This window comes from Megalobrama amblycephala, linkage group LG14, assembly GCF_018812025.1.
Source record: "Megalobrama amblycephala isolate DHTTF-2021 linkage group LG14, ASM1881202v1, whole genome shotgun sequence".
Lineage (NCBI taxonomy): Eukaryota > Metazoa > Chordata > Actinopteri > Cypriniformes > Xenocyprididae > Megalobrama > Megalobrama amblycephala.
In genome coordinates, this window is record NC_063057.1 from 48710904 (window position 1) to 48736940 (window position 26037).

At 38.9% G+C, this 26037-nt stretch overlaps 1 protein-coding gene across 4 annotated transcripts; it reads right to left on the reverse strand.

Annotated features, from left to right (window-relative positions):
• Positions 1–9: 9 nt before the first annotated feature.
• Positions 10–24104, reverse strand: rbm17 (RNA binding motif protein 17). Of its 4 annotated transcripts, XM_048155559.1 has the most exons (14): positions 23949–24104; positions 23464–23611; positions 20656–20772; positions 19292–19458; positions 19041–19106; positions 16418–16533; positions 16200–16250; positions 15416–15542; positions 14373–14524; positions 14085–14132; positions 5691–5767; positions 4298–4396; positions 4107–4179; positions 10–391 (listed from the first exon to the last, which is right to left on the reverse strand). In XM_048155559.1, the coding sequence occupies exons 2-14, from the start codon at positions 23584–23586 to the stop codon at positions 288–290; spliced, it is 1320 nt and encodes a 439-aa protein (XP_048011516.1). In that variant the 5' UTR covers positions 23587–23611; positions 23949–24104; the 3' UTR covers positions 10–287. The 4 variants fall into 4 exon arrangements, with proteins under 4 accessions (XP_048011516.1, XP_048011517.1, XP_048011518.1 ...); XM_048155560.1 differs by lacking the exon at positions 14085–14132; XM_048155561.1 differs by lacking the exon at positions 19041–19106 and having other exon boundaries at positions 23949–24103.
• Positions 24105–26037: the final 1933 nt, after the last annotated feature.

Genomic DNA, 26037 nt, shown 5'->3' on the forward strand with positions numbered 1-26037 from the left:
CCTTGAAAGTTATTCTCCCAAAAGCATTTTTGTTTTTTATTTCTGGGTTCAACATCACATCTTATTCACAAGGACAAAAGGATATTTTTAACTCTGACGTGAGAGAGAATTCAGCCTAGAAGCAATTCACAAAAGAGCAAATTAGATCCTCATTACAAAACATTTTGTGGGAAGGGGAACATAAGCTAATGTTTTACAAGGGTGTATAAAATTACTCATGCTATATACAGACAGACAAATGACTTCCTGGTGTTTAATCTTTCCTTGAGCAGGTCTGGATCTCCCACTCACACCTGATCTCCCAGGTCTAAAACACGGAACTTATCCAAGTTATAAAAACAGGCCTTCACCACTCGACCTCCAAAGTACCGCCCATTCAGATCCACCACAGCTGAGGAGGGAAAAAACAACATCAACAGCAGAACACATACAGTTATGTTGACATTCAAAAAGACCAATAAAATAAATGAAACAAATATGATAAAAATATGTACAGCATTAGGACACACATAAATGAGTATATTAAATGTTATTAAATCTAAATATTTCATATATAAAATTAATATTTAAAATGTATTATTTAATATAATATATAATAAAATAAAAAACAATTTCTAATAAAGCTGCAATAATAAGGCCATGAGCACAAATTGCACATTGTTACTTGAAATAAAATTAATTGGTTATAACATCTGTGACTTTAGGACAAAAAGTTCAAAGGCTATGGATAGATTTACCATTACTTATAACTTCTGACCAGTTGATGGCAGTGTCCTAAAGCGATTCACAGACACTAAAGGCCATCGTCTTGAAGTAATATACTGAGCTTTGTTTTAACATAACAAAGCATTGCCAGGATATTACCCCATATCCTGTTCTAAGACTTTGCAGTTAAATTTGTTATCGTGTTACAGGAAAACGTTTTTGAAAATAAAAATTCCAGTTCCTGATGTATGTGATGATCTGACAAAATATTGTAAAAAGTAGTAGCCAAAAAAAAAAAAAAAAAAAAAGGAATAGAACCATTCAAAAGCTTGGGATCAAAGTTTTTTTAAAAGAAATTAAGGTCCCATTTTATATTAGGTGGCCTTAACTACTATGTACTTACATAAAAATAAGCACAATGTACTTACTGTGTTCATATTGTATTGCAAAACACTTTTTCTGCTATTGAGGTGGGATACAGGTAAAGTTAGGGACAGGTTTGTTGGTATGTGTAGGATTAAGGGTGGGTTAAGGTGTAAAGGATTTAACAATAAGTGCATCGTATCAAATGATTAATTTAAATGTAAGTACATCATAATTAAGGACATCTACTATAAAGTGGGACCGAAAATAATACCTTTTATTCAGCAAAGATGCATTAAATTGATCAAGTGACAGTAAAGACATTTATAATATTACAAAAGATTTCGGTTTCAAATAAATCATGTACTTTTGAACTTATTTAAATAATCCTTAAAAAGTTATCACTACTGTTTTCACAAAAAATATTAAGCAGCTCAACAACGGATTTCAACACTGATAATAAGAAATGTTTCTTGAGAAGCAAAATTCTTGAGACTCTTCACACTCATATAGTGGCAAATATATGGTTCTAAGAGCTGACACAGACGCCCAACCACAAACAGCAGAAAAAAGAAAAATAAGAACACTTGCTTGGCTGCTATTATTAAAACATTCTTTGTTTGGTTTTCCCCATGTGATCTCACCAGTGTTGGTGAGATCACATTAAGCCATTTTAAAACACAAAAGGAAGTGGGTCCTTGACAATGATTTGGTCTTATGATCAAAAATACCCTTATTCTAAAAACAAACAAACAAACAAAAAAACCCAAGGGGCAATCCACAGCTCTTTTAAAAGCCAGTTTAAACAAATACCACAAACAAAAGCCTTCCTAACAAACAGCCCTACCCTGGGAAGTAAAACAGGTGTTCATGCATGTGATGCCAGACTCTTGAACAGAAATGTTTTTTCAGGCTTGCTTTGTTTTCAGATACCTGACTTACAGTGGCTAAAAATAATATTTGAAGAGTAAGACTTTAATTTTAGCTGCATAATTGCAAAAATGATGATTGTTTCAAGCAGGTTTCCCCTAAACGCTCCATCAAACATAAGGTCATTCCAAACACCACTGGTTCTGCCAATATTTTGATTTCAAGTAGTAGTAGTGCAGTACTTTTATTCAGCGAGGACAAATTATACTAGTCAGTTAGGACATTTATAATGTTACAAAAGATTTCCATTTCAAATAAAATGCTATTCTTTTGATATTTCTATTATATATAAAAAAAAAAAAAATTCACCGTTTCCACAAAAATTTTAAGCGGCACAACCATTTTCCACATTGATAAGAAATGTTATCAAATCAGCATATTAGAATGAAAACTGAAGGATTATCTGACACATTACAATTTTTATTACAATTTGTAATATTAATTAAATAAATGCAGCCTCAGTGAGCATAACAGATTTCTTTCAAAAACATTAAAGGTCCCGTTCTTCGTGATCCCATGTTTCAAACTTTAGTTAGTGTGTAATGTTGTTGTTAGAGTATAAATAAAATCTGTAAAATTTTAAAGCTCAAAGTTCAATGCCAAGCGAGATATTTTATTTAACAGAAGTCGCTTACATCGAACGGCCAGTTTGGACTACATCCCTCTACTTCCTTCTTTAATGACGTCACTAAAACAGTTTTGTTGACTAACCTCCGCCCACAGGAATACACAAGAGTTACGTTTGTAGAGTGTGTTTGTCGCCATCTCGTCGAAACACTGTTATTTTCATCTCGCAGTCCAATCACCGGGTCTGATTCCGGCTCAAATTGATAGGGTAAAATTAAAGACATGTTTACAGTAACACTGAGCGCGTGCATCTCCACGTTATGGTAAGAGGCGTGACCTTTCCGGGCAAGGTTCGCTAAGCTGCTGTCGAATCACAACACAGGAACCGCTGGCACAATCAGAACTCGTTACGTATTTCTGAAGGAGGGACTTCATAGAACAAGGAAGTCATCAGCCCGTTTTTATGACAGTGGAAACAGCGGTATACAGATAAGTAAATTATGTGAAAAATACTGTGTTTTTTTACACGCGAAACATGAACACATGTTATATTGCACACTATAAACACAATCAAAGCTTCAAAAAAACACAAAAAACGGGACCTTTAAAACACTTTTCCAGACCCCAAAAAGTAACTGGAGACTTACATTATGTAATTAGCTGCAGAATTAAAAAATATATATATATATGATTTTAATATTGATTTTGATCAGTATTATTTGACATTTTAATCTAACACTGTGACATTCTGAAATGTTTAAGTGTAGCTAAAGTGTTCAAATATTTTTTGGGCTGCTGTATCTTTAAATATGAATTTTCTCCCAAATGGTATGGTTTAGCTCCAATGTTATTTAGGTGTGTTTTACTTTATTTAGGTCTAGCAAAGAAGCATCTTCTCTTACAAAGCTATGAATTCACAGATTTTTTTGCAAAGAGGGAAAGAGTGGCGGGTAATTTTTACTGTTTGTGTCGATGACCAATTTTTACTGTTTGTGTCGATGACCATGTCCGTCAGCCACCACCAAAACTTTCCGACTCGGGGAAAACCCTGTGTGTATATATAATATATCCTGCTTCTAACACATCAACTTTGAGAATGTTCACTTGATGCCTAATATATCCCACCCTCTAACAGGTGCCGTGATGAACCTGTCAGTGGTCATCTGATCAGTGTGTGTGTGTGTATATATATATATATATATATATATATATATATATATATACATACACACACACAAACCATTATAATATGAATATACAAATCAAGTTATTAATTTAAAATACTATCCTTGAGGAAACATATTGTTTTGAAGAATGAGTTAATATCAATCTTGTTAATATTTCGGTCAGTGTCTGAAAGTGAGAGTGTGAAAACTGGTTTGGTCTACTATCCCTTGAGGAAGTGATGTAACCAGCCAGGTGATGTAACACCTAAGGGATGGCCCTCACACACTTACCTGATTTATCAAGCAATTTCTGGGGCGCTTGAAATAAAGACCACCTACACACACAAACTTCAAATTTGTCCTTTAATTGCTCACCTTTAATGGCCGATTCGACCCGTTCAAACTCCAGGAAAATGCGGACGGCCTCATCGTCAGACACACCTGAGATCTGAAAATAAAAGCCAGACACACAGGTTTCATGTCAGCGAGAGATAACATCTGCAGCTTACATACACGAGCAGGTAAACTTTCAGCGGCATGTGAGACATGCTTGACATAACCCTCACCTCAAAGATGACACACTTGATGACTTTGCCATATTTCTCACACTCTTCTTTAGTCTCAGCTTCCAGGTCTTCATCCACCTCTCCCCTTCCAACCATGTTCTATACACACACACAGACAGACAGTTTTTTATGTGCAGATTAATCTCGACAAATGGTTTTGGCTAAATGCAATATGCAGTCAAAAGGGGCAGAAATTGCCAAAAAATAAATTGCCCTGCATTCAGGTGTTAATTAATTAATTAAATAATTGAAGTGTTTCAACATAAATGGGAAAAACAATTGCTGGCAAGATGGTATTTATTTATTTTATATATTTATTAGATGTCTTTTTTGCTGGGACTTCAACTCTGGTCAACAGAAGTGCAACTGTGTCATATGTCGGAGCCGCTATATTCAAAGAATTTGACTGAAATGTAAGGAATCAGGAAAAAAATGAAATTCATTTAAAAAAATGTAAGGCCCTGTTCACACCTGGTATTAAGTTGCATTTTGGTCATTCTGACACATACCCATTTACACCTGGTGTTTTAATCTGTCACTTTTGTCCACTTTTGACCACTTCTGTCCTGATGTCTGAGGGGCAGGTCTAGAGGCAGGTAAAGTTATGGGCTTTTTCAGATCTTTTGATCTAATAAGCAAAATAACCATGTGCAGTTTGCATATATGACTGCAACTGGAGATGACAGGAAAACATACAGAGAGCATCAGCTTTCATTTTTGCTCTGACAGCCTAGAGACCGTGCTGAACGCGGTAAATGCATGTTAGAAAAAAAGAAATGTTTAGAGAACATTGTGCTTAGTACATTTTTAATCTTCAATCCAAACTTATGGCCTCAGCCGGCAAAGTTTATATTGTGTCTGTTTTGCACGCTTCCCATAATGTTTAGTGTGTAAGTAGGCCGAGAGTAGGCGGTCTTTAGTGGCTGTTCAAACACATTCGACCACATGAGTGTTTATCCCATGAACACAATCCAGTCGAATGCTTTTTCGACTACTCCTGGAAGTGGTCTAAAGTGAACAAACTCAAAACATTTACACCCCGTTTACACCTGCATTTAGCATTGTCCACTTGTGATCCGATCGACCAAAACACATATTAATTCCAGGTAAACAGGGCCTAAAAAGATGATTATAAACACTTACATATCATTCAACAATAAAGTGTCACAATAAAAAAATAAAAAGGTCTTGTATTAAAATTGTTTTGTTATGCAGTATTATTCTTATTAGTCTATTGTGTTATAAGCTTAGCAAAAATCCAACAGCAAATTCTGTTGAAATCAATTGGCATTCTAGTCTCTCATGTGTTTCACTTGAAGAATCTCTGTCAAGCTTTCCAAAACAGACATTTATGAAGTTCTATTTAATTTAGGATGATTGACACACAGCTTACCCGCAGCAACACCACCTTTGTTGGACATTTGAGAATCTCTGTAAGAGGGTTGGTCTCGTTTTTCTTTGAGGCATCCGCTATAAAACAGATATATTTCCATTTACATTTATAGCAAAACATACAGCTTCATTTAATAGAAAATCTTCTTTTAATGCTGATAACAGTAATATAATGAATGTCAATGAATTATTGAATTAATTCAAAACTGATACAATGAGTTGTCTGTGTTATCACTCGTGATCACATGTGGCATTTCCCATGAATTAAAAAAATATTAAAAGTATTTTAATATGAAAAGTATTAAAACTAAATATACACACTACTGTTCAAAAGTTTGGCATTGTAAAACTTTCTAATGTTTTTGAAAGAAGTCTCTTCTGCTCACCAAGGCTGCATTTATTTATTTAAAAATACAGTAAAAATTTTAATATTGTGAAATATTATTAGAATTTAAATGAAGTGTTTTCTATTTTAATATATTTTAAAATGTTATTTATTCCTATGATAATCATTACTCCAGTCTTCAATGTCACATGGCCCATCAGAAATCATTCTAATATGTAGACTTGTTGCTCAAGAAACTTTTCTTATAATTATCTTTTTTTTAATGATTATAACAATTATTTTCATTATTATCTCATTATACACATTTGTTACAACATTTATAATTTATTTTGAACTTTCTACTCCAGGATTTCTGCAGGTTTCATGAAGGTAGACTTAAGACATTTTAAAGACCTTTTCAAAACCAAGTAAAGAAAATGTAAGGAATAAAGTGAATGGAACGCAAAATGTAAATGTATAGGCAGAAACATCATGAGTTGTATTAGCAACACTTTTAAGTTTCAAATATCACATACAACTTTCTACCGATCACCATTACTTTTTAATTAATTTAAAAAAAAATATATATATATATATATATTTAAGGTTTGAATCCCTCTGCTCCCAACCACTAGAATTTGGACATAACTTTTACTGTACCTCCAGCAAAAAAAGTGGTGACAGTACTTTGGTCTTGTTTTACAGTGCAAATGTTTAAAGATTCTTAAAGGATTAGTTCACTTTGAAATGAAAATTCCCCCAAGATTTACTCACCCTCAAGCCATCCTAGGTGTATTTGACCATCTTCTTTCTGATGAACATAATCAGAGTTATATTAATAAATATCCTTATGCGTCCAAGCTTTATAATGGCAGTGAACGGGACCAACGAGTATGAAGCTCAAGAAAGCGCATCCATCCATCATAAAGCTTGGAGGCATCAGGATATTTATTAATATAACTCTGATTGTGTTCATCAGAAAGAAGAAAGTCATATACACCTGGCTTGAGGGTGAGTAAAGCTTAGGGGAATTTTAATTTCAAAGTGAACTAATCCTTTAAATCAAGATACTCAAGAAGCAAAATGATATAAGATGAGAAGTCTTGTTTTCTGTGAAACTGATCAACATGAAGTGAGTTTATGATTAAAACAAGAACAAATATCGTACTCGGTTACTAACGTAACCTCGGTTCCCTGAGATACGGAACGAGTACTGCGTATGGGGAAAGGTCTCCCTTTTTCCCCGCTGCTGAAGCCTTTTTCAATAACGCAGTGTAACTGCATCGTCATTGGTTCACTCATAGACAAGTTGCTGAACCAATGACGGCGCGGCATAGCTGCGCGACCTATGGCGACAAAGCGCGCGAATATTCCCGCCGAAATGGGCGGGGTTAGGGGCTATATAAGCAGGCGTTTCGCCATAGGATTTCAGTGTAATCGACTGAAGCGACGACCCTGAAGCCGCAGCCTCGTGGCACGGCAAGTGACGCAGTACTCGTTCCGTATCTCAGGGAACCGAGGTTACGTTAGTAACCGAGTACGTTCCCTTTCGATACTTCACTCGTACTGCGTATGGGGAACGAATTCAACCACGCCGTGCCACGGCTGGGAATGATACAGCCTGATATTGGACACATGGGAGTGGGTCCAAAAGACAAGCGAGAAGGCAAAGCCTTAATCGAACCCTAGTTACACTTAAGGAAATAATTCCTGGGGTTGTGTGAGGCGGAACTCGCCAGAGGCCGCTTAATCACACTGAAAGAACCCGAGCTTGCAAGGTCGGGACATCGAGATGATAGAATCTGACAAAAGTGGACGGCGAAGACCAGCCGGCCGCCTCACAGATGTCTTGAATGGAAACTCCGTTGGACCAAGCCCACGAGGAAGCCATTCCTCTAGTGGAGTGGGCCCTGACTCCTATGGGGCAGTCTGCACCCAGTGAGGAGTAGCACAGGTTAATAGCGTCCACTATCCAACGGGAAAGGCGCTGTTTTGAGACCGGAGACCCTTTGGTGCGGCCACCAAAACAAACAAGAGCTGATCCGACTGCCTGAAAGGCTGCGATCGCTCCACATAGGTCCTCAATGCCCTGACTGGGCAGAGTAGCTCTAGCTCTCGTTCATTCGCCGAAGGAGGAAGAGCAGAAAGCGAGATGACCTGAGCTCTAAACGGGGTTGAGAGCACCTTAGGAACGTAGCCGTGCCTAGGTTTCAGAACGACCTTCGAGTCTCCAGGCCCAAATTCAAGGCATGCAGGGCTCACAGAGAGGGCCTGCAAATCGCCAACGCGCTTAACCGATGCCAGTGCTAACAGCAGAGCGGTTTTTAGCGTTAGGGGCCTGAGATCGGCTGAACCCATTGGCTCAAAGGGGGCTCCCTTTAAGGCCCTGAGGACCAACGAGAGGTCCCAAGTGGGAACGGTGAGGGGGCGAGGAGGATTCAATCGCCTAGCACCCCTCAGGAAACGGATTATAAGGCCGTTACGTCCCACTGATTGGCCAGCAATGGGAGCATGGAACGCCGCAATGGCTGCTACGTAAACCTTAAGAGTAGAAGGGGTGCGCCCCATTTCCAAGCGTTCTTGGAGGAAAGACAGTATGAAGGATACGTCACTCTCCACAGGGTCTATGTTGCATGAGGAACACCAATCAACAAAAACCGACCATTTCTGGTCATAGAGGTGTCTCGTGGACGGGGCTCTAGGTCTATCTCTGCCCTCCCGAAGAACTCCCAAATCTTGAGGACCACTTGGGGGTGGAGCATCCACTCGTCGGAGGGGATGTTGCTCCGTGACAACATGTCTGCACCCAGATTGTTCCTGCCAGGAACATGAGTCGCTCTGAGCGACTGAAGCCTCGGAAGAGCCCATTCCAGAAGACGTTTCGCCAGAGCGCATAAGCGGCTGGACGAGAGACCGCCCTGGTGGTTTAAATATGACACCACTGTCATACTGTCCGATCGGACTAGAACATGACGTCCTGTCAAGTGAGCCTGAAAAGACTTAAGGGCCTTCATCACTGCTAGCATCTCTAGACAGTTGATGTGTAGACGGCTTTCCTCGTGACTCCACGAGCCGAAGGCCGGTGGAGTCAACTCGAAACCCGAGTTGGAAGCGTCCGTTGAGAGCACCGTCCTTCGTGAGACCGCCTGTAAGGGTACTCCGCGCTTGAACCACATAGGGTCCATCCAAGGTTTCAGGGCTAGAAGACAGGCCTGACTGACTGAGACATAAGCGGCCGTGCCGCCAGGCGCTGGGAGGAACCCGGAACTTCAACCAGTACTGAAGAGGCCGCATCCAAAGAAGGCCGAGCTGCAGCACCGGGGAGGCGGAAGCCATCAGCCCTAGTAGCCTCTGGAAAAACTTCAGAGGGAGACAGGCTTTGTTCTTGATCGAGGCCGTGAGCTGCTGAATCGTTAGAGCACGCTCCGGCGAGACTACTGCCGTCATGCGGACTGAGTCGAAAACTGCCCCTAGAAACGAGATTCGCTGGGTGGGGCACAGCGAGCTCTTGGCTAAGTTGACCCTGAGACCCAGACATTGTAAATGGCTGAGGAGCACGGATCTGTGGTGTTCCAGCTCGGCTCGCGAACGGGCTAGAATGAGCCAGTCGTCGAGATAATTCAGGACCCGGATTCCCATTTGCCTCAGAGGGGAAAGCGCCGCGTCCATGCACTTGGTGAAAGTGCGAGGAGCCAGAGACAGCCCGAAGGGCAGGAACGTATATTGGTACGCCACTCCCTCGTATGCAAATCTCAAGAATCGTCTGTGACGGGGGGCTATCTGGATGTGAAAATACGCATCCTTCAGGTCCAGCGAGCAGAACCAGTCCTCGGGGCAAATGTGCGCGAGGATCTGTTTCAGCGTCAGCATTTTGAACTTCCGTCTCATGAGGGAGTGATTCAAAAGTCTGAGGTCTAGAATGGGTCTGAGACCACCATCCTTCTTGGGGACCAGAAAGTAGCGGCTGTAAAAGCCTGACTCGCTCTCTGTCGGGGAAACTATTTCCACAGCTCCCTTTCTTAGCAACGTCATAACTTCGGCTCGGAGGACATGAGCGTCGTCCGGATTGACCGAGGTTTGAAGCACCCCGCCGAAGCGAGGGGGCCGTCGTGCAAACTGGAGCGAGTAGCCCTGGGTTACGATCCCCATAACCCATTCTGACACATCGGGGATGGCCTGCCAGGCCTCGGCCCGAGTGGCAAGGGGTTGAATGATATCGGGTGACAGACCGCCGTTGAGGGGGTCGTACACCGAGAGGGGTGGAAGAGGAAATTTGCTCTTTTTTAGATGAGGTGAAATATTGTTCGCCGTGAAAACGGCGTTTGGAGTGGGCGCAACAGGTGTGGGCCCAGCTATCACTTGGAGCATGTTTCCCACGCCCGGAATTAAACGAGGCGGAGGGGAAATTACTCGTGGGAGCTTTGGGGCTGTCCGGTCGCAACGGGACGATCCCCCATCCTCTTCCTTCCTGACGAATCAGGACGACTTCGGAGGCACCGGGTCCAGCACAATCTTGGGCCGGGGTCCCTGGCGTCTCGGGAAGGGAGGGCGCTTCGCAGGGCGCGAGCGCTGGCGATGCTCCTTGGGTGGCGCTGCCTGTGTTGCGGGTGGAGCTGGCTTGTTCTGCTGAGCCGGCGCAGTCCTGGGGCGGCTGGACGCAGAAGCAGAGCTGGAGTGCTTCGGCAAGAAATGCCTCATAGCCTGAGACGATTTCTGCGCAGCAGTAAAGCGCTCGGTGAAGCCGTCCACTGCAGGCCCGAAGAGACCAGAGGGAGAGACCGGGGCGTCTAAGAAGGCCGTCTTATCCAGGTCCTTGATCTCCGTTAGGTTGAGCCACAGGTGGCGCTCCAACACTACCAGGCTGGCCATGGAACGCCCGATGGCCTGGGCCATAGCCTTCGTGGCTCGCAGGGCAAGGTCGGTGGCGCTGCGAAGGTCCTTGAAAGCCGGCGCGTCAATTCCAGACTCGTCCAGCGAGCGGAGGAGTTTGGCCTGGAAGACCTGAAATATGGCCATTGTATGGAGCGCGGAGGCAGCCTGGCCCGCCGAGGTGTAAGCCCGTCCAGCCAAAGTAGAGGTGGTCCGACAGGGCTTGGAAGGAAGGGCCCTCTTGGTCTTCCATCCCACAGCCGCGGGAGGGCAGAGGTGAGCAGCCACCGCTTCATCTAGGGGTGGCAGGTGCTCGTATCCCTTCTCTTCGGCGCCGTCGACGGCGGTGAGGGCGGAGCGGTGCGTTGTGTGAAGGTGGGCGGAATACGGAGCGCGCCACGACTTCGTGAGCTCCTCGTGGACCTCAGGAAAAAAGGGCGCCGAGCGCTGGCGAGGTGCTTGGCGGCGGCCTGGCAGGAACCACTCGTCCAGGCGGCCGCGAGATGGCTCCTCTGGAGGGGCCCACTCGAGGTCCAGCTCTTCCACGGCTCTGGACAGGATGCGGAAAAGCTCGGCATCCATGCCCTGGCCGTGCTCAATGGGCTCCAAGGGAGGCGGGGGAGCGGGGTCATCCGGCTCGCCAGCCCATCCTTCCGCTTCGGAAGCCGCAAGTGACATGGAGTCATCCTGCTCGTCGTCTGTTCCTCCGAATGAGACGAGGTCACTTGCTTCGGCAGAGGGACGCTGCTCAGGGCGAGAGAACAGGAAGGGAGAGAGTTCCCTCGGAGGAGAAGGCGAGGCACGCGGGGGCTGGGCCGGCGTGAGCTCGCCTAACTCCGGGCGCTGAGTCGCTCTACCCCGCTGTCTCTTCCTGGCCGGTTCGCGAGAGGAAGGAGACGGGAGGGCGCGAGCGGCGAGATCGCCCTCCGTGAAGAAGGCGACCCGCGAGCGCAGGGAACTGAGACTCATGCACTCGCAGTGCGGGCATGAGTCTCCAGCAAGCGCGCCGTCCGCATGGGGCTTGCCCAGGCAGGCGACACACTCGCTGTGACCGTCGCTATCGTGCAGGGGGGCCCTGCACGTAGCACATGAGTGACGGGGCATCGTGAGACGCCGGTGCCGTGAAAACGGCAGTTGGGTGGCTCTTTGTAGAGCGGCGAGGGCCGCGGAAGCTCTTAGAAGCGGTGAAAACCGCTGAAATCGCTCTTTTAGAGCGGCGTTAAGCCGCGGGTGAAGCTCTCAGGCGGCGCGCCGGATAGCGGCAGGGGACGCACAGGAAGCGGCCGGGAGCGGGAAGCGGGAGGCGGCGGCTCGACGACGGCGCAGAAGCTGCAGTCAGTGAGGGCGCCGGCGCTGTCCTCAACCGGCGAGTCCAGGCGAGTCCGCTGCGGGAGCCTCTTCAGACGGCGGCGAGAGCTGTCAGGAAGGCGGCGAGCTTCTTCGGCTTCAGGCGGAGATCAGCGAAGAGAAGTAGAGGTCGTCGCTGAAGGAGAAAACACTGAAATCCTATGGCGAAACGCCTGCTTATATAGCCCCTAACCCCGCCCATTTCGGCGGGAATATTCGCGCGCTTTGTCGCCATAGGTCGCGCAGCTATGCCGCGCGTCATTGGTTCAACAACTTGTCTATGAGTGAACCAATGACGATGCAGTTACACTGCGTTATTGAAAAAGGCTTCAGCAGCGGGGAAAAAGGGAGACCTTTCCCCATACGCAGTACGAGTGAAGTATCGAAAGGGAACTACCAAAGGGCTCAGAAAAAAAAACTTAATTGAAAGGAAAAACAAGTTTTCATAGCCCACTGACAGATGTTTGTTTTTGTTTCAAGTGTAAACTCACTGAATTTTCTTCAACTTCTCAGAAAACAGTGCATGCAGCATGTCATGACTTACGGAATTTGAGGAAGGAAGGATGAACTTTTAGATTTTTTAAAACCTTTTTAAGACATACAGACACCCTGCCACACCATGATGAATAAAGCTCAAAAGAACAGCATTTATTTGAAACGGAAATCTTACAACATTATAAAAGACTCACTTTTGATCATTTTAATGCATCCTTGCTAAAAACAGTAAAAATTTATAAAAAAAAAAAAAAAAAAAATCACTGAATGGTATTGTAATGTATTGTTATACTGGTGCATATGAATGAGAATGATTAAATATGAGTCTTCCTTTGTGTTCATGTAGTGAAAAGCAAGTCATTTTACCAGATTTTTACTCTATTTTACATGTTGCTTTAAATATGAATTTAATGGCTGGTTTGTTAAAAAGACAGTTCTAATGATTAAAAAAAGAGAGAGAGAAATACATAAAAATCCTGAACAGATACTCTCTGAAAGGGCATCTGGTTAATGGCATTTTTATTATTAGACCTGTTAGGGAAGTTACTGTTGCCACTGTTTACATAAACATGACAGGCACAATTTCTGGTTCCTAATGACTAATAGAGCACAGATGTGTTAATGTGGGTTATCAAGATGCAGATGCAAACAAATAAATGTTGAAGGCAAGGCTTGACGTTAACTTTTTTGCTCACCAGCCACTGTGGTTAGTGGTTTTCCAAAGTTACTAGCCACTCAGCATTTTCACTGGCCACAATTTGGACATCAATACCATGGGGAAAATAGGCTGCTGTCACTTTAAGACCAGATGCGCGGATCCATTATACGGTTACATGTGCGTTTTCTTCCTCAACTGTTAACATTCACTTTACTTAACTGACTGTGTTTGAAGGAATACTCTCAAGACTGCCATTTTGACATTATTTAGTTTGTATTTGGCTGTTTAAGCTCAATAAGCAGCCAAAAACAACTCAATTTAGTACTGAGAGGCGGCTTAACGTGCACACACTTTGAGTGTGAGGCAGGTTTGTGTGTCAACTCGCTGTCAAAGAGATGAGAGAGTGAAAACCTGCAGCTGTATCGTGTGTCTATTCTGCGGAAAATTTGTACTGAAAGTGTTTCAGATATTTCAGTATCGATGTGTATCGAAAAATCCATATTTTTGACAACACTACATTGCACTTAGTTTATTATTTCAGATGCCTTTTTAAAAGACTACAGTTGAAAAATGTATACATTATATAAAAAATTCAATCCGTCAAAGTGGCTAGTAGGAGTGAACTTGTTTGGTGGGTGTTAATGTCAAGCCCTGGATTTAAGTAAATGATATGGGAAACAGGAAATAAAATAAAGTCAAACCTGAATTAGAGCCATGTGGATCAGCCACATTCTGACTGGATGCTGATGCTGAAACACACACACACACGCACACACAGACACAAATGTGAATGAGCCAAATGATACACTCACACAGTGGGTGCATGGTTGATAAATGATAAAACATGGAATAGAAAACAAACATGATACTTGAAATAACAAAAAGGAACATAAAAAACAAAACAAAACAAGAATGTTTGTTTTGAATCTGTGATGTGTGAGATTGTAAATGGTTACTGTGTGTTTGTATGTGTGTATATGTGATCTCACTCTTTTCCGTGGAGTCTCCAATAATAATCTTGCCCCCTCGCTTGCTGGTTTTCTCCACTGAGAGTGCTGTGCTTAAGCCCTGCTCATGTTTTCCCAGGCCCTGTCCTTCCCGGAATCCATACTTCTGCATGATTTTATGAGCCACAGTACCACTGAAAAACACACAGAAAATAGTCTTTAAATTCTAGATTTAAATTCAATTCTTTAAAATAAGTTATTTGGACATCTAAATTTATTGTTTAAATCTTCATTTATATTAAATATTACAAGATTTTTTAAAATCAAAAATGTTCTGCTTAAATCTAAACCCTTTAGTTATATTTAAAAAAAAACTTGGTTAAATCGTTAAAAACATTTGTTAAATCTAAATCCTTTACAATGCATTCTTTGGAAATCTGAATTTATTGTTTAATCTTCATTTATTATATTATAAACCTCATTAAATGTTATTAAGTTGATTTATTTTTAATTAAATCAGAATTTCTTTAAATTTAAAATATTTTGTTAAATATAACATTTTTTGGAAATCTAAATGTATTGCATAAAAATAATTTAAATTAAATATGAGATTTATTTATTGGTTAAATCTACAATTTTCTTTTTAACTCAATTCTTTAAAATATGTAAATTATAAATATGTAAAATTCTTTTGAAATCTAAATCCATTTTATAAAAATGAAAAAAATCATTTAAATTAATTATTATTAGTTAAATCAAATTGTTGTGGTTAAATTTAAATGCTTTAGCTAAATTTCAAATATTTGGATAAAAACGTCCTGTTAAACATTAAAAGTATTTGAATTAAATCAAAATGAACATTTCCTTATTTCTAGTAACATTTAGATTGTTTCGTTGAATCAATTTTTTGGGAAATCAAAATGACTTTATCTAAAAAGTTTTAAAAATTTTTTTTTTTTTTGTGGATCTAAAATTTCTGGTGTAAATTCAAAACCAGAGTGTTCAGACAATCATTGGCCAATAACAACATTCCATGACTAAAATCATAATGACTGTGTAGAGGTGTCATTTGGAAGGGCTCTTACCCCATGTTGGCTAAGAATGAATTAGTTGGTCCAGGGGGAGATCGTGGTCTATCCGAGTCATCAAACACAGGAGGTGGGATAGCAGCTTTCGACCTCTGGCGACCATCTTCGTCATATGAATATGATGCTGTCATGTCAACAAACACAGTTTTGTTACTTAACTCACATTTCCTACAGATGGATTTAAGACTGTGTAAAGCCGCAACCTATCAGAGACAAACTGACAACACGCAAAATCAAATATACTGATGAGCCAAAACATTATGACCACATGCCTAATATGCTGCTGGTCCTCTAAATGCTGCCATGACCCAACAAGCAATGAACTCTACAAAAGCCCTGAAGGTGTCCTGTGGTATCTGGCACCAAGACGTTAGTAGCAGATCCAAGTCCTGTCGGTTGCGAGGTGCTGTGGATCAAACTTGTTGGTCCAGCACATCCCGCAGATGCTCAATTAAATTGAAATCTGGGGAATTTGGAAGCCAGGGCAACACCTTGAACTCTTCATCATGTTCCTCAAACCATTCTTGATCAACGTGTGCAGTGTGGCAGGGTGCAGATCAGATCTTTATTCCTGCCATTTCTCCTGCATCCAACACGCTGATTACGAGAGCTGATTGTTTGCTTACCATTTAACCTACCCAGACTTTAATATGTGGTCTTGTTAGGAGATGATCAACGATATTAACTTCACCTGTGACTAGTCAATGTTTTGGCTCATCAGTGTATATTGAGTTCAAAAGTGGCAAAACAGGTTCTTAAAAGGTCTATGGGATTTACTTACAGTCTCGCTCCATTAGTGATGTCGGAGGGGCGATGGCAGCTCCGCCCATACCTGTGTGCCATATGAACAACAGCTTATAACCATAGAAGATTATATTAAGGGCACTTGTTTAATATTTATCTTGGATAATCTAATCACAATTGTCAAAATATGACGAAATCGATATAAAAGAAACTGAGTTAGGAGGATATGAAGAAATGTTTCAAAAGGGAACTCACTCCTCTTTCTCTTTTCTCTCTCATACTCCTCCTCCTCATCCGATTCGCCTTCGGGATTTGGGAAACGTGAAAATCCACTTGGAGCTCCCCCTCCTTCATGCCTCTCTTTACGTTTCCTAACAGACAGGGGCAAAATGGTCATAACACAATGGGCAACAAATCAACACTGATCTGTGGAGATCAGGCATATATTAGGGGTGTAACAATATATTGTGTCACAATATATTGCAATACAAAAATACAATATCACATTGTGGATAGTGACAATGTGTTGTGCATGGCTCACCCAAAATAAAAATTACTGTGTGAAAAAAAAAATTCAAGTTTACAGAGATTTAGTGTCAGTACTACATTAAACTACTATATATAATGTTGAATATGATGTGTAATAATGCAATGGGGGGATATTTGTGGGTCCTGATAATGCCAAATGTCTTATGTTACCAGTAAAAAGTGGCTTACATTCATTTAAATATATCTAGTCAGTGACAGAATGCAAACCTATTCATCTAAAATAAATCTGTTTCAGCGTTAGAATCATGAATATTTTTATTCTGGTGTCACCGCTGTCCTGTGCATTGGGTTACCAGCACCAAGTCCAAGCCTATTCATTTCCACCCCCAATGTATACCAAATTTAGCATTTTTATCAACAGTACATTTTTTGCTGTCCTTTAACTATATGTCTTGGAGTATCGCAATAATATCGTATTGTGATATGTATTGAATCGTGACATGAGGGTATTGTTACACACACACACACACACACATATACATATTATATATATATATGTATATATATAGTTTTTACAAACCTCTTCTGGCTTGATTTGCAAAACTGATTGGAATTGTGTGTTTTAATAATTGTTCTAATTCTGTGAGAACAGACTGTTTAATGCAGCTCATAGGTGACAAATGCAGTTGCAAATGCATTTATAATGTTTTGATGTTTTAAAAATAAAACATTGACATATGAAATTATTTAAAAAAAATAAAAGATACTTTAAATATGAAACTAAAACCGCAAGTAGGTAGCAGAAAGTCAGTGTTAATGAGCAAATCATTGAGTCATTAATTCAACTGATTTGTTCAAATGAACGGATTCATTTAGTAACGAAACACCGGCGCCGCTGTGTATTGCTCAGAGACGCAAAAGAGTTCTGCTGTGGCTTTGTTTGGAACTATTTTCATTGGCGAAATAGAGCAAAACAGTCAATATTGTATCTAAAATGTAAGTCATTTAATTGTTTATTAAACTGTTGTATAAAATCAATACCGCATTTGCAATTGTGCTGACATTTAAAAATAAAACGGCACTTTGTGTCTGATTGCTTAACTAAATCGTATGATATAAATATAGCCTAAAGACAAATACAGGGGCATTTTACTGCATTTTAATAGAGTAATAAATCACGCAGTGAGAGCGTGCACTCTAAATGCGCATGTGCACTAGTCTAACCTAAACCGGAAAGTCTACATCACGCAGTGTATGCACTCTCTTGTCTTGTTTTTGTTTGGTTTTTGCAAAGTGAGGGACATACTCAATAATGTCAGATTGCACATCGATAACCCAACAATTACAATATTATCATAGATAATATATATTACACCCCCCTAGTATCGGTATCGGTCAATCCATATTTTTACATTTAATTATTCAATTTCTGTCCTTAAAGGTGCCCTAGAATTTAAACTTTAATTTACCTTGGCATAGTGGAATAACAAGAGTTCGGTACATGGAAATGAAATACAGTGAGTCTCAAAGACCATTGTTTCCTTCTTCATATGTAAATCTCATTTGTGCAGAAGACCACTGAAAAACAGGCTAATCTCAACATAACACAGACTGTGACACAACAGTCGGGATCATTAATATGTACGCCCCCAACTTTTGCATATGCCAGCCCATGTTCTAAGCATTAGACAAGCCAGTATTAACATCTGGAGCTGCACAGCCGAATCATCAGATGTTCTGCAGGTATTATGAAGCAAGCTAGGACAATAGCGAAAATGGCAGATGGAGCGATAATAACTGTTCATGATCCATGATATCATGATATATTTAGTGATATTTGTAAATTGTCTTTCTAAATGTTTCGTTAGCATGTTGCTAATGTACGTTAAATGTGGTTAAAGTTACCATTGTTTCTTACTGTATTCACGAGAGATCAGAGCCATGTCGGTATTTTCAATTTTAAACGCTTGCAGTCTGTATAATTCATAAACGTATCTTGAGCATACTATCAAACTCATTCAGAATCAAATGTAAACATCAACAAAATAAATTCTTACATGATCTGAGATTGAGAGTTATATTAGCTGTGTGAACTTTGTTTATGCAATTTATTATAGAGTTGCGAGCTTGGGGGCGGGGATCACGAGCATTTAAAGGGGACACGCATAGAATCGGCGCATTATTAATTACGCCCCAAAATAGGCAGTTAAAAGATTGTATAATAAAAAAATCTATGGGGTATTTTGAGCTGAAACTTCACAGACACATTCTGGGGACACCTTAGACTTATAAACATCCTGTGAAATAGGATTCTAGGGCACCTTTAAATAAACCTAATGTAGGCCTACCTGAAACCCTTGGTTTACACTGACATTAAAATGACACTTACTTTTTATGTAATGCTACAGTAAAACACTGCTGTTCACTTTCAGAAGTTGTAGGGATGCTTTCTTTTCTTAAAAAAATAGAATGTGAAACATGTATGTTGGTTATATCATTTTCAGTTTTTAAATATATTTAAATGTAATTAAAATTGACTTTACACACTTAAAGCATTATTGTATAGCATATCAAATTTAGCATTTAATTTATAGTTATCACATTTTTCTTCAAAATCATTCAGCCTTAGTGGATGCATACTTCTCTCTCTCCTCAATCTCCTTCTGTCGCTCCTGTTCTCTCTGTCTTTGTCGTTCCTCTCTGTGTCTCTTCACCACTTTCTCATAGTCGTTGGGAAACATGGGGTCATATTCATCAGCCAATGGAATCAGCACATCTCCGGATGAAAACCCACCTGACACCGAGTCCTAAAATGGACACACACAGACACAGACATTTTTTAATGTAACATATTACTGGGAGGAAGGGTTGTGATTTAAACTGCTCAAATGCTGACATCAGTATTTTAAAAGCATATTGAACTTTCCGCTAAGATATGCCAGTAGGGCTGCACGATTAATCAAGATAAAACACAAAATCGTGGAATGGCTTAGTCCAACTTTCAAAAAATTTCACAGAGGCTGTAATTAAACTAAATACTGAAATATGTTAAATACTTGAATTAAACTGCATGTTTTAGGGTGCAGCCTAGCACTGTGTTCTTTAACATGTGAGCAGCTCACGATCCAGTGTTTTCAGTGATGCAGTAAATGTTGTTCCACATGAACATCTCTGCATCTGCTCGGACATTGGGTCGCTTTGGGAAAGCAACATGTGTCAACCATCTTTGTAAACTTGTAATGAGAAGTACTTATCAACTGGCAGTTGTCAACAAAAGAAGCTTTAAGAGATTCCAGAGGTTTTTTGACAAAATTAAAGCTTGATAGGTGAACATTTGAAAAATATTCTTATTGTAATTTTACAGTTGTACTGTAAAGCACACTTATTATTGTTATTATAATACATTTCTTAAATACTCGATTTTTTTGTGAAATATTTAATAGCAATATTTCTTATTTTGTTAAATATTTTTATTTAGTAGTAATAATAATAATAATAATAATCATACTATATAATAGGGCTGGGCGATATATCGCATGCGATTGTCACGCGCATTTCGTCAGTAAAGCCGGTTCCCTGATTACCGCTAAATCGCCATCACCTGCTTTCAAATGGAGCGGCATTTAATAGACAGAACCGTAGATCACTGACAAGCTACGCAATATCACGTTCATATCGCAGATGAATTGCCTTCGATAATGAACGCAATATTGCGTAGCTTGTCAGTGATCTACGGTTCTGTCTATTAAATGCCGCTCCATTTGAAAGCAGGTGATGGCGATTTAGTGGTAATCAGGGAACCGGCTTTACTGACGAAATGTGCGTGACAATCGCATGCGATATATATCGCCCAGCCCTACTATATAATAATAATTTTATAATCATATTGATACATAATCACAATTTTTGTTGGCCACAAAAGCTAACTCATCTAGCCTGGAGCTTTAATTATTTCTCTTTTTTTAAGATGGCAATAATAGGACAGTAATATACACTTTGTTTACCTTCATCCCTGCAGCGATGTGTGGAGGTGTATCAGAGATCTGTCTGTCATCTGCTGCACTTCCTCTCTTCAGATCAATAACTGGAGCTAGAACATTAGACTGTCTCGTCCTTTGAGTCTGCAAAAGAAGCCAGGTTCATTTGTTCGACTTTCCATGTTTCAAGAATAAATCTCCATAACTTTTTCAATCATTTGTGATTACTGGATAAAATACATGTTGTATACTATATTATTATGTTATAAATAGGGTTGAAAAATTACGGGAATTTTCAAAGCTGGAAACTTTCCATGGGAATTAACGGTAATATATGGGAATTAAAGGAAATTAATGGGAACAAACAGGGAATTTGCAAAATTGCAGGTTAGCCTATAACAGGGTACTTAAATGTTGTTGAAAAAAACATCTTGCAGCATAATTTTGGTTAAACCAACCAGATTTAATGCAATTTCAGTTGAATTTTTACCCTGCACATTCCTCAGTCACATTAACACAGCACACTACTTACTGCAGGGCTATTGAGGCCACACCCCCTACATACACTGTGCATTCCCCCAGTCCATAACATGCACATTTGAAAAATTTAGAAAAACAGTAATATTGTGAAATACAATTTACAATTTAAAATAATAGTTTTCTATTTTAATATACATTAAAATATCACTTATTTCTTTGATGCAAAGCTGAATTTTCAGCATCATATCTCCAGTCTTCAGTGTCACATAATCCTTAATATGCTGATTTGAAACTCAATTATCAATTATGTTGGAAACAGCTGTGCTGCTTAATATTTTATATAACCTGTGATACTTTTTTCAGGATTCTTTGATGAATAAAAATTTAAAGAACAGCATTTATTTAAAATAGAAATCTTTTATAACAATATACACTACAGTTCAAAATTTTGGGGTCAGTATTTTTGTTGTTGTTGTTGTTTTGAAAGAAATTAACATTTTTATTTAGCGAGAATGTGTGAAATTGATAAAAAGTGATATTAAAGATTAATTTTGAATAAATTCTGTTCTTTTTAACTTTTTATTCATCAATGAATCCTAAAAAAAAGTATTACAGGTTCCAAAAAAATATTAAGCAGCACAACTGTATCCATTCAGCATATTAGAATGATTTCTGAAGGATCATGAAATAAATAACACATAATTGCTGCAATAAATTTTTTTTTTTTCATATTTACTAAATTAGAATTAATTAAATGTGAAAAATAAATAATTGTTATTTCATATTATGACCAAACAAAATGTTTATATTTATGTTGTTTTTATATGATACATTTTATATAAATATTATAAATTTATATAAATTTCCCAAAATTTCCAATTACTTCCCATAAATTCTCATAAATTCCCTGTAAATTCCTGTTACTTTTCCAAATTGGAATATTTCTGTCATTTATTACTCACCCTTCATGTCGTTCCACACCCTTAAGACCTTTGTTAATCTTCGGAACGCAAATTAAGATATTTTAGTTGAAATCCGATGGCTCCGTGCATAGCCAGCAATGTCATTTCCTCTCTCAAGATCCATTAATGTACTAAAAACATATTTAAATCAGTTCAAGTGAGTACAGTGGTTCAATATTAATATTATAAAGCAACGAGAATATTTTTGGTGTGCCAAAAAAAAAAAAAAAAAAAAAAATTTATTTAGTGATGGCCAATTTCAAAACACTGCTTCAGGAAGCTTCGGAGCGTTATGAATCAATGTATCGAATCAGCGGTTCGAAGCACCAAAGTCACATGATTCGATACGCTGATTCATAACGCTCCGAATCTTCCTGAAGCAGTGTTTTGAAATCGACCATCACTATATAAGTTGTTATTTTGTTTTTTTTTGGCACACCAAAAATATTCTCGTTGCTTTATAATATGAATATTGAACCACTGTACTCTCATGAATTGATTTAAATATGTTTTTAGTACATTAATGGATCTTGAGAGAGGAAATGTCATTGCTGGCTATGGAGGCCTCACTGAGCCATCGGATTTCATCAAAAATATCTTAATTTGTGTTCTGAAGATCAACGAAGGTCTTACAGGTGTGGAGCGACATTAGGGTGAGTAATTAATGACAGAATTTTCATTTTTGGGTGAACAAACCCTTTAAGTTCCCTTGGAAAGTTTCCAGAAATTTACCGGAAACTTTCCTCCCCTTTGCAACCCTAGTTATAGATATATCATATTTGATAGAGATATCACTCACATTGATCTAGGGCTGCAACGATTAATCGCGATTAATCGTTTGCAAAATAAAAGTCTGTGTTTACGTAATATACATGTGTGTGTTCTGTGTATAATAATTATGTATATATAAATACACACATTCATGTATATATTTAAGAAAAATGTCATATTTATATATAAAATATTTATGTTTATATGTAATATAAAAATATATATAAATATATATATATTTTATAATACATGCATATATTTCTAAACTTTATTCCTGTATGTGTGTGTATTTATATATACATAATTATTATACACAGAACACACATATATATTACATAAACACAGACTTTTATTTTGCAAACGATTATTTGCGATTAATCGTTGCAGCCCTACATTGATTCATTTTCGCCAATTAAATATTTTTAATCTAACCAATAATAGAAACACAAAATAAATTAAGTAATTTCAATTTTTATGGAAATAATAATTTTAAAATTCCCTAATATTTCCAGGTTTTAAATTGGAACATTGACACCTACACTCTTCAGTTAGAAATATAGAAAAGAGACATACAATGACTGTATTATCATTTTGCAGGCATGTGGCATAAACATAGACCCACCTTTGCTTGTGTCAATGCAGCTTTCTTCACTTTCAGCTGCGACTGAAGCAGTTTAAAGTTTTTAGACCATCCTTCTGTTTTAGTGTCGCTCGTTGCGACCCCCAAATCATCATATAAAGACATTTTACCTCCTTCCCAAACCAAAACACTGAAATACACAAACATGAAACAGGATTATACATATAAACGTGTTGCAAGCTATGTAACAAAAGCTAAAGTATCACACAAGTTGTCAGTTGTCATTAGACGTATATAGGTATTTTAAACATAAAACCACAATCTAAAATAATCTGCAGCTAGAACTTCCGTTACAAAAATATGCTAAAAGATGGTTCTTAGAGTCAAGTATTATTTATACATTTAGCATTCACTTCCAGACGGCTTGCAACGCTTATTGTACTATATAAATATACTAAATGATTACTGCCTGTCCTTAAACCACACAGGCATTTTAACTGTTCAAATATCTGAAGCTAGATACACACCTTTTACGAAAATAAACCCTCCACTCGTTCTGCACTGTCGGTTAGCATAACATGCTAGAAAAGTGGTGTCGCGGACGAATGACATCATCGACTGTGGCCAAACGCATTCGCGTCACGACGCCAGTTTGATCAGTAAACCCCATTTTCTTTTACTGTATTTCTTTTATTTCGTGGAGCCTTGCTTTTTAAATAAACATTGTGCAAATATCGAACAATTATAAATACGAAAATAAAACAGAAGAAAAATGGAAGCTTTACCACACCACAGTTATCACAAAATAAAATAAAATATACATGTTAGCAGTGTTTCAAGTACTGCTTTTCAGCAGTGTTTTCAATGTGATGCCATAAAGACGAAAGCGTAACAATAGCAAGAAAACACGTCTTTCAATGCATTATGGTTGCACGCGAACGCAGCGCGCATGTAGTCAGATTCATTAAAGGATTAGTTCACTTTCAAATGAAAATTTCCTGATAATTTACTTACCCCCATGCAGGGGCGGATCTATTGGGGTGGCACGGGGTGGCAACAGAACCCTAAAAAAAAACGTTGCCACCCCAGAAATATCACAGAATAAAATATAAATGTAAGCAGTGTTTCAAGTACTGCAGTGGCGCGTCAATGTGATGACCTAAAAAAGACAGCGTAACGCAAAATAATGTCAAGAAAACACGTCTTTCAATAAACTGCATGATGGTTGCACGCGCCTGCAGCGCGCCCAGTGTAATCAGCTTCATTAACAAATGACTCTTATGAACCGGTTCTTCGTGAGTCAAAAACACAGCGCAGCCAAGTTCACTTACGAATTGTTTTTCCAGTTGTTCATGAAACGGAAAATTACTGCTTCTCGGCTAATTCAGAAGTCCTCTGACAAATGTAGTCCCATCCGAATATGTCTGAGATTAATTTTGTAATTTTTTGGAGAGCTGATTCTCCGACCGCCCGCTTCTCTTTCATCATGGATAAAGGTCTTTTTGACATGTGACGAAACAATAACATGAAATCAATAAGAAGATCCCGATCACAGAAACTAATAGCAGAGTTAAGAATCTAAATGTATTCTAGTTTTTCCCAAACCATTCGTTAAGTTCTCAAAACAAAGACGCATTTCTCAAAACGTTTAAAATGACAACATTAGATAGCAAAACTGATGACACACCAGTCAAAATCTGAGAGAGAGCTGAAAGAACAATTGTTTTAAACTTAATTAGTACACAGTACCAGTACTTTAGATGAGGGAAATTTCACTATTCTATGTACAGTAAACTGGAGCACATATTGTAACACACTCAAACTTGTGATTGTCAACTTTCTTTGTAGAAATTTTTTATGTGTACTGTATCTTTGCAGAACTACGAAATGACTGCCTAGGGACCAGTGTTGGGCACGTTACTTTAAAAAAGTAATTAGTTATAGTTACTAATTACTTCTCACAAATAGTAACGGAGTTAGTAACTGAGTTACATCATTATAAAAGTAACTAATTACCAGGGAAAGTAACTATTGCGTTACTTTAAAAAAAAATAAAAAAATAAAAATAAAAATATGCCAAATAAATTGAATGCCCCCAATATTACGTATAAGTCTAAGAATAAATTATTCTTGCAATTATTCTTCTCCTGACTCATGATCCGCTCTTGCTCACGACATGAAATTTCTCTGTACTGTGTTGGTAGCCATTAAAGAAAACGTAGTTTCATATTTATGTTTAAATAGTCCTATGTTATGTTTTAAATCCATTTATTCGATTATGAAAAGTGAACAGCGTCAGTAAGATGCATCATAAGATGTGAAAATATATCGGGAGACATGGAGTGGGTCAGACATGATTTTAAACACTACATTAAGTTTTGTTTTATAGAAAGCCTCTCTTTAAAGTGAATTTCGTTTTGTAAAAATTGTATCTTAATTTTAATCAATGTTTCATCAACCAATTGCTTGGATTTAATATATAACAAGCAAATATAGCAGACAATAAAATCATGACATGGAGGCGCTGGAGCGATCACTGGCGCGTGAACTGGAGCGCGTCTTATAGGCTAAATGAACCGAAACTCAGAGGCTGGTTGCCTCGCAGACATGAGAAAT